We start from the raw sequence: 15,894 nt of genomic DNA, 5'->3' as shown, positions 1-15,894 counted from the left end.
CCGCCCTGCCCTTGATCTCTCTCTCTCTTCTACATCTTACAGTTATCCAAGCGAGAGTTTTTTTTATGGGATAACATAGGCCCTCCAATTGTCTTTTCATCTGGAAAATATTTATTTTGTATACAATTGCCTTTTCTCGGCTGTGAAGTTGATGTCTATCCATGGCTGTGAGATGACCAGGAATGACATGTAAGTCAGTGTCAAAGTAACTCTACACTTCAGTCAGACCAAAACTTTGTTGCCATATCGTATTCAAGCAATATTCTATTATTGTTTCCTATCTATTATTTTGAGAGAGAGATGGCTGTATACGATTGTTTATTTTCTCAATCGCCAAACTCACTCTGTTATGCTTTATTTCATATTACCTTGCTCACCAATTTATACCTACGATATTTTTATTCAGTTCACTACATTACGATTTATAAGGAATGTCTAATAAACAGAATAACCATATCATTATGAAATGTCCATGTACGAATAGTAAACATAAAAATTTGCATCCGCGAATAGCCGGGGGTGACCGCAAATAATTATGTACAGGCGGCCCTCGGTTAGCGGCAGGGGTTCCGTTCCTGGCCGCCGACGCCAAGCGATTTTCGACGCTGAGCGATTTTAAAGCCTACGGCCACCGCACACCTTCTTTCGAAATTCTAGACCAGTCAAAGGCACCGTAATCCCACAAAAGGCAATAAGTAAAATTATAATTATGCAGTATAGTACTATAGAATTTACTGTACAGTACATTTGGGTGTCTAGAGTATGTAAAGATATAAAGTTTATGCAGTGTACAGGTAGCTGTAGTGTTCAGGTTACGATCATTAGTCGATAGTCCAATTTTATGAGAGATCAAATTACAATGGCCTAACTTTATCCATCTTCTAGTTACATAAGTTCAATAACAGCAAAAGAGAATGATGAAAGTATGGTTTTAACGTTATACTCGTTGCATGAACGTGTACAGCCATGAACAACCGAACGAGAAACGACTTTTTTTTTTTCTAAGTACAACCGAACTGACATCCGTTTGGCTTGTATTTCAATCATTGCACTACAGTACAACATTACTGTAGTTATAAATGGCGTTATGTATAGAATAGAACTGAGATATCTTAATGTAATAACTTTATTCGCTATAGATCAGAGATCAATATAGATTAAAGATCAATCGGGAAATATACTGTTAAATTTAAGCCTAGTTATAACAAGCTGAGAAAACTGTTCAAGCTGCTAATGACTATTATCGTACATCGGCAACATGGATAAAACTGCAGTAAACGTATGCCATTAAACAACCTTAGATAAAATTGGGATAAAATTATTTTAATCAAAACTACTGTGCTTGAAAGAACAGATTTTACTGTTGGTTTCACGTTGATATAAGATAAATAACGTAAAGTTCGTATTACGATGATATAAAGGATTATCGCGAACGGAATCACGTAAATTTTTGCGCAATAAACATGCCGCCAACGTAATATGTTAACGAAAAAAAAAAGTAGTTCACATTCACGAGACATTCAATAAATATAAGGAAAAATAACTTGTATAAGTCAAGTATCTAGATATTCGTTTATGCTAACTAGAAGCAAGAGCATTCGCTCAGAATTGCGTTATGGTGAAACAAACTCGTATTCATCAGCTGACTTCAAACCACAACATTGGCCGCTCCGCGGAATACTGGCTTAAATTTGCCGTAGTATTTTAAAATACAATAATATGAGAATACATACAATATTCTTGGATACAGTGAAATAATGTATAATTTTTTAAAGGATTTATGGAAAAGATCCATAATTAATAAAATAACACAATGCATATGTTATGTTCCACAGAGAACCCCGCGAATGGGCGAGTCCTTCCGCGAATAATTTCTAGATAGGTTCCAAAGAAAAATCCGCAAATCAGTGAGTCCGCGAATCTGGAGAACGCGAATATGGGGTAGCCCACTGTATTTGATAACGTGAAGGGCAGTTTCAAAAGCTGCCTTAGTATCATATTTCTGCGCAGAATTAAAAATACCCTGTACGTAATACATTTGCATACACATTTTAAATATTAAAGCATGAACATTTATAAAATCAAAACATCGATTGCTAAATTTGCACTTTGTTTAACTTTATTTTTTCAGAAGAGCGGCAGGCGTCGGCTTACAAGAATGAACATGAAAAAACATATTTGATAATGTGAGGGCAGTTTCAAAAGCTGCCTTTGTATCATATTTATGTGCTAAAATAAAAATACCTATACATAATACATTTTCATACACATTTTAAACATAAAAGCATGAACATTTGTAAATCGACACATCCATTTTTTAATATCATTTGCATAACCTTTATGGGCTGAATGGTTTTTCTACAAATGTATGTACTCGTTAGACATAACGGCGCTGTTGACCGAAAATTGCGCCGTAAAAATACCTTGAAATGCCTTTATTTTTTAATGAATTTTTTTTACGACAGCCGTAAAACCGATTCGCCGTTGAGCGATTGCGCCATTAACTGTGGGCTGCCTGTATATATATATATTACTCAGATGTATTATATAAGGTTTTTTTGCTAATGATATTCCTTTTCTTTATAAATACAGGATGGATGTGGTGCAATATGCAGATGTGACCAGTATTGCAGAAGTGCAGGTGCAAGTGCGAGCACCCCTAGTACATACAATGGTTATTCACCCATTGAAGAAAGACTGGCAAGAGATCTACAAGACACTGATAGAGATTCAGCTCTTTTGTCTCCCTAATATCCTTGGACAATTGCATTGATAGGTTTTGATCATATGTGCAGAATTGAGAAAAGATTAACAGAATATTAAGAGCCTTGAGTAGTTTTTAAAAAGAGCAAACCATGGAAAAAAAGATATTTTTGTTGTGAATGACTGTTTTGGATTCAAATGCAAGTGGTTTGAATAGCTTATGCAGTTTTATAGAACTGCTAGTACATAAAGTTGATGCATTCATATTTGTACAACAGAACTGTGGTGCTGTGATTTGTGAGTCTTAGTAAGTCTGTAAGATTGAGGATTTTGACAATGAATTTTCTAGTTACTTAAATATGCGAATTTGCTGCTTTAATGTGTGCCTTTTTGATGATCTTGTAATGATTCAGTTTCTCTACTAGATTCACAGTATGTAGTTTGTATATTTTAAATAATATATATTTCATGGTGATCATAAAACACCAACTAAGGTTTGAAAGGCATTAAAATTTTAGTTTTATAAATTATGGTCTGTAATGTAATGTAGGTTTTCCCATTTTGTTTCCTGTTGAATATGAAAGAAATGACGATTACCGGATACTATATAGTTTTTAATACTCTATGCATACGAACCTTATCATACTTCAGTTGTATTAAGCACATTAATTTATACGTACTACCATGCTTTAATTTTTTCATGCATTTCCTTTTTGCTGTTTGAAGGGCATTATTATGTAACAGAGAATTGAAGAGTATACACTTAACCAAAAAAATTTCCATATTGTACCAGGCTGAGATATTTACAATAATTTTCTTGAATAGCAAAATTGTAAGTGCATACTGACACCCTGATTTAAAAGATTTTAATGCACACTTAACACACACTTCAAGTAAAATGAAGTTACTTTTTTTTAAATTTTTAAGCAGTGCTTCAAGAATTCTTTTTTTGTTACTTTTGTAAACAGTGCTTCAAGAATTATTGCCAAATTTCATGGGTTTAATCCATACAGATAGTGGTAAAACGAAGAGAAACTTAATTATATCAAGACCAAAAATACTTTTAGTCTATATGAGTGCAATATTCAAGGATATACAAAACATGATGGAAGTGTTAAATTAATTTATCTACTAGGTTTCAAAAACATAAATTTAATTATATGTAAATATAATTTTTATATGTTGAAACTAGTCAGTGTGGGTATAAATAAATGTGTTAATGTATTGTGCTAATTTTGATATCTAATTTTCTTATACAGCTGTTGTATATACGTATATATCGATAGGAAATTTCCATTGTGTTATACTTTTTTTAGCATTGGTAACTGCATAGCTGCACTCTGAAACTGGTTTGACACCATTGCATTAGCTTACTCAGATGAATAATTCAAGAAAGAGTAAACTGTCAGAACAATAACCTTGGTTTCTTTTTTGCATGCTATACTGTTCCCTCTTGTTGATGTTTCTTGCTTTTGTCTTTGACTATGATATGCACCAATTGTTTCACTATTGGTTGATGTTTCTTGCTTTGGTCTTTGACTATGACATGCACCAATTGTTTCACTATGATTTCACTCTGTTGGATACATTTTTTATAAGGTAGCAGTTATTGTATAATGAGGTAACTGTGAGTTTTGTGAAACTATAAATTTAGTCTTGATGGTGAATATAGCATGACAGTGTGAGACAAAATATTTATTGCATAATCTCATTGTTTGCAAGATCTGCGTTATGTATCTGGTTAAGTGTACTTCAGTATGCTAGAAGGGATTTTCTCCCCATGTCCAGAAGGTAGGCTAGTAACTGATTTTTAAGTGTACTTTTGTATACTAAAGTGGTTTCATTTTCATATCTAGAAGGTAGGCAAACATGAATTTTTACAATGTTATTTTTTCTACATGTGTGTATGTCCAAATGAAAAGTAAAATTGATAGCCACACTTGATGTAATACACCATCGGTATTTTTATACTGATCTAATTATTCATATGCAATTACTGAACATGACTACTTCATTGTAAAAGTTACATTTTTGCTTGACTGGTTTTTGTTAAGTGTTGAAAGCATCTGCACAAGTATCAAGTATTTAAGGTTAACTTAGTTTATAGCAACCCATATTATTGGTACTGAGATTCTCTTTATTTAAATTTTATCCCTTGAGTAAAAATACTGATGAAGCATTTTCAAGGCATTTGAAAAAACTTTGTTTTATGGATAGTAACATTTTTAAAATTTAATTTTGATCATAAAATACTGAATAACATGTTAATAGCTTGGATACCAGTAGTATTTCAATTTCTTGGTATGCATCATCATTCATAAGCTGTATATTTTTGAGCTTAGGCCAGTCAAGTTTGTTACAGGATGATTTTGTATGTATTTGCACTTAATAGTTCCAGAGTATAGATGTTATATTTTATGACTGATATCTTAAAAGGATTTCCTAATTGCACTGTGATAATGTCATGACTGGACTGCAGTTTCAGCTCTTGTATCAGGTTGTTTACTTCCTATGCTTATTGTCATTTTTCCCATCTAGCTGGAATAATTAAACTATTTTTGTTCATCTGTATTTCAATTCTGAACTTTATTATTTCAAAGAATCTACATTTTAACATTGGCAATTATGCTTGTGTGACCAATTTCAGACATCAGCTTTAGTAGTCCAGCTAACTAGGAAAACTAATTCCTTGATGAGTCCAATATTTGTCATTGAATAATCTACCTTCTCTTACTAAAGTTAATAAGCAAACCTTACAAGAAAAGTATTAAAATAGAAATTCTCTTTGAAAATCATTTAGTGGCATTATCAACTGTAACATAGTAGAAACCGTAGAAAAACTTAAAAGAAATAACAGTAAATATTCAGACCATAAAAACATATATGCTGACTATTCATGTCAGAGCAGGCAGAATATGTAGCTCATGCTCAGGGGATTCGCCTGTTGAGATATCTTGATTTTATTGGCTGGTCTTTGCAAGTTCCTGGGAGAAACTGGTTTGGGACAGGGACTGACTTCTCCAGTTTTGTCAGTCTAGGCATCATTGTAAATCTGGAGAAATCCAATCTTCTTCCCACCCAGAGGATCCTATACCTTGGAAATGGTGATAGATACAGCATCATTGAGAGTTTTTCTGTCAGATCAGAGATCACATAAATTCAGGACTTTAGCTCACTTTCCTTTTGAGGAGGGAGCAACCAGCTCTCCTGTGGCAAGTTGTTCTGGGTTTCTTGTCTTCTCTCGAGAAGCTGGTCCTTCATGGATGTCTCCATATTTGTTCCCTGCAGTAGAGACTGAAGGAGTTTTGGTCCCTGGCAGGAGATTCCCCTCAGCTCCAGATCCCTCTTTTGGCAGAGGTAAGAAGCAACATTCCGTGGTGGTTGATGACAAGAACCTGACAGTGGGAGTTACTCTTCATTCACCCCCCACGGATCTGCTCATGTTCTCAGACGCCTCCTTCAAAGGTTGGGGTGCTCACCTCGAAGAGCTCCTGACCACTCTAGTTGTTGACAGTCGAACTGCACCAGTGGGTGATTGACAACTCAGTAGAGCTCATGGCCAGGTACACTCCACGCAAGAGGAATGTGGTGGCCGACAAGCTAAGTCGTCGGAGTCAAGTTCTAGGTACGGAGTGGTCTCTGCATGAGGACATAGCAGACAGGCTGTTCCTCCTATGGGGAAGACCCATGTCAGACCTCTTCACGACTCGCTTAAATAGGAAGCTCGAGGTCTAATGTTCAGTGGTCCCAGATCCATTTGTTGTGGTGGAGGTCACCCTTCAGCCTCCTTGGAACAATCTAGAAGTGTACGCTTTCCACCGTTCTGCCTGATCCGTCATGTCCTGAAAAAAGTGATGGGTTCCAGGGATCTCAGGATGACCTTTGTAGCACCTTTGTGGCTCCAAGCAGAGAGGTTCCTGGACCTTCTGTCTCTTCTGTCAGTGGTTCCAAGAGAAATTCCCACTTAGCACAACCTTCTTGGCCAACCTCATGTGGAGAGGTACCACCAATCGGTAGGGGTCCCTATCTCTTCAGCCTGCAGACTAGCGCCTCAGTGGCATGATTGGCATGGTCTTAGCCTGCCACCTCGGTGGCTGCGAGTTCGATTCTCGGGCATTCCACTGAGGTGTTAGAGATGTGTATTTCTGGTGGTATAAGTTCACTCTCGACGTGGTTCGGAAGTCACGTAAAGCCGTTGGTCCTGTTGCTGAATAACCACTGGTTCCATGCAACATAAAAACACCATACAAACAAACAAACAAACGCCTGCAGACTGACCAGTATCTTGCGAGCGAGAGGCTTTTCTCGCAGAGCAGTGACTCAATTATCCAGCTACTTTAGGAGATCTTCGTCTGCAGTGTGCCAGGGCAAGTGGGTCCTCTAATGTGGTAGGTGTCATCGACAGGGTTTCTCTCCACTCAGAACTACTGTTCAACGGATAGTGGATTTTCTCATCTTTCTCAGAACTGAGAAGTGTCTCTCCATGTCTGCTATCAAAAGCTACTGGGCTGTCTTGGGATTAGTTCTGCATCTATAAGGCATGGACATCGCTTCATCCTGGGAGATCATTATGTTGTTCAAGAGCTTTGATTAGTAAAACTCACCAAGGGTTGGGGGTCTGTAGCCTTCGAGTTTTTCCCAGAATTCATGGCTAAGATTCAAAATCCCTCGGTTCATGATGGCAGATTTGCCTTGCTTTCCATTCCTTCCCTAAAGGAAGGGGTTGCTGTGGTAGTGTTTAACACTCGCCCCAGGTTTATACCGACACCTTTTTTTATAGGTGAGCGAGTCGGAGAGTTCTGACATGTCCAATTTAGCAGTTCTCTGGTGTTATAGCAATATTTTACTAGAAATAACGCTAAACGGACTTATTTCACTGGGCGACACGGCTTCCTCGCCCAGAAATAGATTTTTCCTACGTCAAAATCCCTTTTTTGACAACAATCCTCAAGAGTTGTTGCTATCTAAAAAGGACTTGTCACTTAAGGCCTAGGTTTCGTAGACTTCTTGTTAGCACAGGTCAAACCAAGAAAGAAGTGTCCAAGAATACCTTTTCTTCCTGGCTTCATAAAGTGATTAGACAAGTCTACTCCTCACCTGTAAGCTCTGTCACAAATACTGTGCATGCAAGAGCATATGACATCAGAGGATTAAATTCATCTCATTGTCTGTTCATAGGATTTTGAATGTTGGTTGATGGCTTCAGCAGACCACTTTCACTTCCTTTTACCACAGGTCCTTGGGCACTTTTTCCTTGGGTCTGTTGGTTGCTGCCCAACAAGTTGTGCTCATCCAGTGCTCCTGACGGGACAGCTTGTATCATGCCTAAGATGATTGTGTGGAAGAGGGAATGAGTGAGATGACTGGTCTCCTTTTCCTTTTTTCCATTCATTCTTCATTCCTACACATCATATGTTGGCTATGACTTGAGGCAGGTGAGGACAGCAGCCTTACTGTTATAGCTCTTATTTTTTGTTCCATACAACATACTAATCTGCTGAGCCAAAAAGGTCACGTTATCTATGGATCTCTGGTATTACTGGATGTTATATACTGTACAGGCATTAGATGAATTTATACCAGAAGTTGATGAAGCCCAAGAAGTTTCCTTTTCTGGTGTGGGAGACATTGAACAAAATTAATGTTACTATCCTTACCCTGCATGTGTTGAGCTGCAATACGACTCATCCTATTTGCCTTCTATGGCTAAGTGGACTACCCAACTGATGGCTGCTCAGATATTATGGTCCTTTCTCCTTCCTAGGAGGAAAACTAAAACCATTGCTCCAATTTAACCGCAGGCACTGTATGCTGGAATATAGGATAAAATAAGTGTAATCATTACACAAAATTATAATACTAAACACACTATCTCTAACAGTGTATAAAAGCAACAAAATATTTAATAAGCATTTGCAGTTATAGTATTCAAAAAACCTAATAAGCATAACATAGATCAGAATTTATAAAATATAAAAATTTTAAGGATATTCAGTAAAGCTTTAGAGACCAAGAATAAGGTCCCATTCAAGAGAAGCTTTCTATCGCAACCAAGTTACTGAAAAAGGACCTAAATTTTGAGGAGTAACCTTTCATAGCATTTGAAGGAACATCATAGCATCAGCCTTCTAGGTTAAGCACCTCAGTGGTGTGGTCGGCTTGGTCTTGGCCTGCCACTTAGGTGGCTGCGAGTTCGATTCTCGGGCACTCCATTGGGATGTCAGGGATGTATATTTCTGGTGATAGAAGTTCACTCTTGACATGGTTTGGAAGTCACGTAAAGCCGTTGGACCTGTTGCCGAATAACCACTGGTTCCATGCAGTGTAAAAACACCATAAAAACAAACAAACAAACCTTCTAGGTTGCTGGGTTCTAGGAAGAGGAACAATTATTGGGATGTTTACTGAAACCATTTCTACATAAGGGAAGCTCCAAATTCTAAAGCTCTTCCTGCAGACCATGAGCTGGAGATACCATTTTGGGACTAACACCAGAAGGGTTTGCTTTAAAGTTGTGATTGGATTCAAGGCGGAAATAAGTTGTCCAAAACAAGAATTTGAATTGCTGATTTTGGAAAGCTGTCAGGCCTACACTTAACTTCCTGATAGCAGTGAAGATTCCCCAACTTGTTGCCCTGGAGCTTTTTATCATTTATGGTAGGTGTCAATATGTCAACCTGGGCTCTTAAAAGAAGCATGAGTGTAGAGACCTTGAGATGGGGTTGAAAAGGACTCTTTGAAAAATACTGTGATAAGTAGCATTGTATGTCCCTACAATGGGTAAGCAATGATATTTACAAATCCTTCAGATAAGTAGGGAAATCCACTGTCAAAGCAGATCTACAAAGACAGCATGCAGTGTCAATCCTGTTGAACCACATTAATTTTTAAGTGGAGAAAGATGAACCAGCAGAGCTGGCCTAGGAATTACTTAATAGAAGTAAAGAGTTTGTCAAAAGTTCTTTAAAATATAAATACTAAACATAACAAGAACACAAAGTAATTAACTGACCTAAACCAATCTATTCTTGCATAGGAAAGGTAAACCAGACGACAATGAAATGGAATTCTTTCAAGGGTAGGGTCACCAGCCTACTGGAAATTTGAAAATCCATGAACAAGTCTACCCCTAAAACCCCTAGTTGCATTACACCATGTTGGCTATAAACCTTACCTTAACTTACATAAACAATACAATACATACTGTAAAGTCTACATTTTAACTTACATAAACAATACAATACATACTGTAAAGTATACATTTTATGTATAATGGACGGTACAGTACAAAATTGACATTGCGGGTAGGACACAATACTTTTTCCCATAGGAAGGTAGTGCCGTCAGTGCACCCTGTAGGCATTACTTGAAGTTCTTTGCAGAGTACTTTCGGCCCCTAGCTGCAACCCCCTTCATTTCTTTTACTGTACAATCTTTTCATACTCTCTTTCTTCCATATTACTTTCCACCCTCTCCTAATAATTGATTCATAGCACAACTGCAAGGTTTTCCTCCTGTTACAGCTTTCAGACCTTTTACTGTCAATTTCCGTTTCAGTGCTGAATGACCTCATAGGTCCCAGTGCTTGGCCTTTGGCCTAAATTCCATATTCAACTCAACAATACTTTTTCACAAGATAATCTTACTTTATTTTTTACAGTATATATGTATTCATGAGTACAGTTATTAAAATTAAAAGACACATTACTACCATGAAAAAAATTAAAATATAAAAATACTACTTGCCTTATGCAAGTGCAAAGATATGCCAATATCTGCTTCCACCTCAATCAAGTATTGCACAGTACAATGTTTTGGTGATGTACAATGATGTTGATTATGGAGAAATAAAACATACTCTTAAAGTTCTTCCTGTAAAGGTATTACTTTTACACTCAGGTATGCAACAACAGATAGTATATATTTACTAACTGTACAGCATTACTGTCACTACTCAAGAAGTGGAGATGGGTCATCAGGTTCATCCTCGTTGTCAACATGTTTCGTGTTAAAAAATGAGGAATCACAGATGCTAGTCTCGGTTTCTTTTTTCCATTTCAATTCTTTAAATATTGATTTTAAAGGTACAAATGCTTCAGTTGCTATTTCCTTCACTACAACGTAGTATGTATCATTGATAGATTGATATCAAGAATTGTCCATTCAAGCAGTTAAAACAATTTCTCTGAAATCTTATCCAAAGTAAAAAATATCAGCTAGCTTTTCATCAGTAATATATTTTTTTTTTCAGTTTTATCAAATCATGTTCTGTTAATTAATAAGGTAGGGAAAATGTCAAATAAACTTTTTTTTTCTCCCTAAGTTCCATATCATCAAACCATTCTCCAACCATTTCTTTACTATATCCACAGTTTCTTTACTTGTCTCTTTAATGGGCTCTGGTGACTCATTAGTCACTAATGCATTCTAGTCTTCTCTCTCTCTCTCTCTCTCTCTCTCTAGCATGAGTTAATTGTCTCAGGGTCGATAGCTTTTCCAATAATTACATATTATTTACAGAATCTGCAGTTGTAAAAACTTTTCACATATTTTTTTTCAATGGGGTTGACCTCCAAAGCCTGACCGATTATCTCCATAGTGTAACAAGTGTAATGGGTACTAAATGTCCTTATTACTCAACAGATATAGGGGCTAAATTAAAGACTATGTTGAGAGGCAAATAGACAAATCACGGTGTTCTGAACTACCAAGGGCACTTTCAGTATCAAAATGACCATAGAAAGCAATCACTTACTGGCAAGTTCTCTTCTGTCCCTGGCCAAAGCAATGACAAAACTACTCTACAAAAAGTGAAAGTGTCTTGTAATCCAAGCATTTTTACTATGCATTCAAGTGACTTGCAGCTCGGTTGAAGGCTTAAGAAGCGACTCCATATTATCAAAGTTGCTTTCCTAGGCAGTTACACTAACTACGCATCTCAGATCTGATGGCTACTGACCTCTTACCAGAAGACTTGACGTCCCATCTTCAAGACAGCTACAATCTACCAAGACACTGGGGATTGTATATTTTGGCTGATGCCGACTGTCTCTTGATGCAAGTCCTACATGATCCTGTCTGACTACCTTCAACTCCTACCATTCCAATCCTGTGAAGAGAGAAGCCCCTAAAGAAAAGTAACCTTCATACTACAAAAGTGACACTGAAGAGGTTTGTGCCAGTCACAAGGTTTTTTCAAACAGTGATAATTTGTTCCAAATGAAACAGTGGAGTCTGTATGGAGGCTTATTTGCAGAGGGAACTTCTTTGCTTTAAAAGGCCTGACAGAGGCATACTAGCACATCATAATTCACCCCTCTCCAGGTAGATCTTCACTTCTGGCTAAGGAGGGGAGGTTGTTATGTTCCAGTTCTAGGCCCCTTACTTCGGTCTGTGTATTACCCCTCAGAGCGCCTCAGCGGCGTGGTTGGTATGGTATTAGCGTCCCACCTTGGTGGTCGCTGGTTCGATTCTCAGCCATTCCATTGAGGAGTGAGAGATGTGTATTTCTGGTGATAGAAGTTCACTCTCGATGTGGTTCGGAGGTCACGTAAAGCCGTTGGTCCCGTTGCTAAATAACCACTGGTTCCATGCAACGTAAAAGCACCATACAAACAAACAATTACCCCTCAGGTCCTTATTCCAGTAGCTCAGGGTAAATTGTCTAGAATTGCATCTTAACCGCTATTTGGACAAATGGCTGACTCTGGCCTCTTCAAGGAGATAGGGAGCCACCTGCAGCTTCTGGATTTATCGAGTCCCTGGGTCTACCAAGAGAATTTAGACAGGTTGCCATCCACCCATGTGTTTTACCTGGGAATATTCTTAAACATTGTTAGCTCACCCTTTGAAAGTCATTGTGTATCATCTCAGCCTTACTAAACCACTTTATGAGTCTTTGTGGGGTGCACCTCTCAGGAGAAGGTTCCCCACTTCTTTTCCCGCAGACCGATATACCTTTCAGATGTTAGCACAGTCCTCATCAGTTGTCTGATCCTCCTTAGATTAGATTTCTAGGATAGAAAGTCTGTTTTGACACTACTGTAAATGTCTCTTCCTATTCATCTTTGCATAGCTTTTCTGTTTCAAACCTCGATAATCTGCCAACTTTTTTACATGGTGCTTCGAATTTTAGCTTTAATTTGGAAATCACAAGTGGTGATGACTGCTGACATCTGCTCCTCTGTAGCTCTTAACATTCATTAGTGTTTTTGTTCTCCCTCACTTCACAGTTTCATGATCTATCTCATTTCTGATTAATTAGTTCACTTTTCCAAGTACTTTAACTGTACTGGTACAAATGAATGGAAACTGTAATACAGTGCCTCTTCCTAGTGCTGATTGCAATAAAAGCCAACCCCTATCCTTCCAGTCCTCTCAGAGGTTCTTATTACTCTCATAGGGGTTTGCCCAAGAATTGGATTTTAAATGAGAACAAATGAAAAGTACAAGGCAGAAAGCAAGTAGTTGGTGCTGAGGGAGCTCTGCAAAGAACCATCAGTACAGTCAACATTGTGTCACATTTGTAAAGGCCGCCTTAGAGCAAGAGACCTTGCTAGCACAAGGCCAGCATGTACTAAACAAGGTAGCACGTTTCCACGGTACAGTTGATCGTTAAGCCCTTTTCAAAGTATAGAACCGTGTCCTGTATCATCAGTGGTTTCTGGCAACCAGTTAGCAAGCAAGAGGCTACTAGTTTCAACTTGTTCCAAGTGTTTGAGAGGAAATTATGGTTATGTAGTTTCAAAGGGAATACAACATGCAACACATATGCACATAAACAAGAAATATAAATATGCTAAATAAATTGCAGTTGTCAAAAACTTAACATACTTCTCAAAATAAAACAATACAGGTAAAGGTTTAATGCATTCCTTTCAGGTAATGAAAGAAAAATGTTCACACAGCCAAAAGGGTGGCTTAAAACAGCCCCCACCCCCAACCAAAAATACTGACACTCGGAGCTTAATGATACCAAAGTAACATGGCCTAAACTTGGTAAAGAAAGAAAAAAAATATCATACATTAACAACACAGCAAGAGTGCAAGACCTGGTTATCTTACAGACTGGAATCTAGGTAGCATAAGGTTGGAGTCGCTGACTAAGAATAGCCTATTTATTGTCAAGTGTCAACCCATGCTAAACTCTTACCTCTATCATTTAGCTCATGACAACTCTGGACCTGGACTGAATAAGGTGAAAATATTTAACAAGTAGACTAATATGAACCTACTAGTATATAGTTTATAACCTGAATCGGCAGAGCTATCCTACGTTAGGACAGTTAGGTTAGGTTATATTAGTAACATAGTGAACTATTCTGTATAAAATAAGGCACTTACTGAAGAAAATTTTCCATATAATGACTTATAGTTCCGGGGTCACTGGATCTATTAACCTTTCTAAAAGAATTTAGTCCTAAGTCGAAGCATAATGGCCTTACCGGTGAGTTAGGTGTAAGTGATTAGCGCAACAGTTACGCCTAATAATACTACGAATAATTCCAGACCAATCATAATTCTGCAATGTCCTAGACTATAAATGAATTACCACCGATGGGGAAGCAAGAAACAGTTTGACAAAATTAATTTAGGGAAAACATGGAAATCTTAACATTTTCCTAGCATGTAGGTAATCTGATTCTGTACTCTGTAGATCTTCGAAAAGGTATGCCTTGCATATAAATGACGTAATTACTTACTATACTACTTTCGCTCAGAGTGAAAGAATAAAACGCAAGGTTTCAATCTGATAAATGTAATATTTGAGAATCGGCTTGTGAGGTGTGTCACCGTGTGTGTGAATGTCATGCTATTGCTAACACTAAGTCAGTGTAACTTTTGTTTGGTATCGTGTTGGGTGTTAGGTTACAGTATTACCTGTCCTGTAGATTATCATCAATATGCAGTTGAATGCTGTGTGACGCTTATTTTGGTCACTGATTATCAAGTCTGACTGTTAGTTAACGGTGAGTAATCAAAGGCTTTACCATTAGAAAGTAGCTATTCGTTGTTTTTTGACACAATTATCAAAGCTAAAAGGCTAGCATTGTGCTGAGAACTTTAACAAATATTGCTACAGAACTGTTATGTATGATGAATAAAATGAGATGCACTCATATCTCAGTCCCAGGAATTTAAGGCTGAGTAATGGAAAAGTCGAGTGAGTGCTGTTATATATTATTTTCAGTGATTGACTATCAGAGACCATCGCCGTAGATGCTGGTTCCAGCAATTGAGTTTGAGTCTTGTAAAAGATTCTGAGCTTCACTGGGAGTTCAGTTAAATATAATTTTATGAGTGGTAATTGCAGTACAGGCTATCCAATAAAAGTTCCACCAAATTTATATAATTACTTTAATTTTACAGCTGGATTGTCGTAAAGTGCATTGGTTGTTTAGTAAGTGTAATAAATTTGGATTATGCTAATCTGGTATTGAAATTATCTACGTCAGCCTTTTACGATGATATCACAAGAATCTGGAATCACCGAGTGATTGAAAAATGTGTAGTCGGGCTGTTTCTGTCGTAATTGACAAGTGCTGCTGGAGATTTTGCCGCAACAGGGCTACTTTCATCCTTCTTAGTCGTAGAGCACTCAACAAGTCTTGGCCCTACATAGCATATTTAAGTTGCTTTATTCAGCACACGTGCTCCGTTTACTTACTGTTGGCAAGAAATTAATCTTTAGACACAAGGAAAAAAAATTTACGAATAGCATTTGTACGAGTAAAATTATCGTGCTATTTCAAAACTATATTCGTAAATATTTTGGGTGGTGGGGCGCGGGCAGTAGCTTCATTGCGTTACTTCCCTGTTAGAATTTATTAATGTATGCAATAAGGATGCAGGCTTATTCGGACCTTGGCTGATTCGGACCAGATTCGGACCTTAATCTTGGCTGATTCGGACCCATACTAATAATTTTATATTATAGCAATGGGTATTTCTATATAAGCATTCCGTATCGTTCGTCCCCGCGTATACGAAAGCCACCAGGAATTGGGGCGTCAAATATATTTCGCCGTGTTTAGTACGAGCCCCTGGGGGTTAATTACTGTCGTCCGAATAAATATTAATTAAAATTCTTGTTCAGGAGGTAAAACTGCATAGAGAAATCGGCCAATCATATGAAGGTCCGAATAAGCCCGGATAAAGGTCCGAATGAGCTAGTACATGGTCCGAATCAAG

At 37.5% G+C, this 15,894-nt stretch overlaps 2 protein-coding genes across 2 annotated transcripts in view; one reads left to right on the top strand and one right to left on the bottom strand.

The window, feature by feature from the left end:
* LOC135217514 (cation-dependent mannose-6-phosphate receptor-like) overlaps positions 1–5,268 on the top strand; it is a 132,104-nt gene extending 126,836 nt beyond the window's left edge. The window contains exon 6 of the mRNA XM_064253472.1: positions 2,593–5,268. Within this exon, the coding sequence (XP_064109542.1) occupies positions 2,593–2,751 (159 nt within the window). The 3' untranslated portion in view covers positions 2,752–5,268. The remainder of the gene's footprint in view (positions 1–2,592) is intronic.
* The window catches only part of LOC135217511 (protein phosphatase 1 regulatory subunit 12A-like), a 98,209-nt gene extending 89,695 nt beyond the window's left edge, over positions 1–8,514 (bottom strand). Inside the window, exon 1 of the mRNA XM_064253467.1 lies at positions 8,361–8,514. Coding sequence (XP_064109537.1) covers positions 8,361–8,391 — 31 coding nt within the window. The 5' untranslated portion in view covers positions 8,392–8,514. The remainder of the gene's footprint in view (positions 1–8,360) is intronic.
* Positions 8,515–15,894: the final 7,380 nt, after the last annotated feature.

The sequence above is a fragment of the Macrobrachium nipponense genome, chromosome 7 (assembly GCF_015104395.2).
Source record: "Macrobrachium nipponense isolate FS-2020 chromosome 7, ASM1510439v2, whole genome shotgun sequence".
NCBI classification, from domain to species: Eukaryota; Metazoa; Arthropoda; class Malacostraca; order Decapoda; family Palaemonidae; genus Macrobrachium; species Macrobrachium nipponense.
The sequence above is the reverse complement of the archived record's forward strand: the minus strand, read 5'-3'. Positions and strand labels throughout refer to the sequence as shown.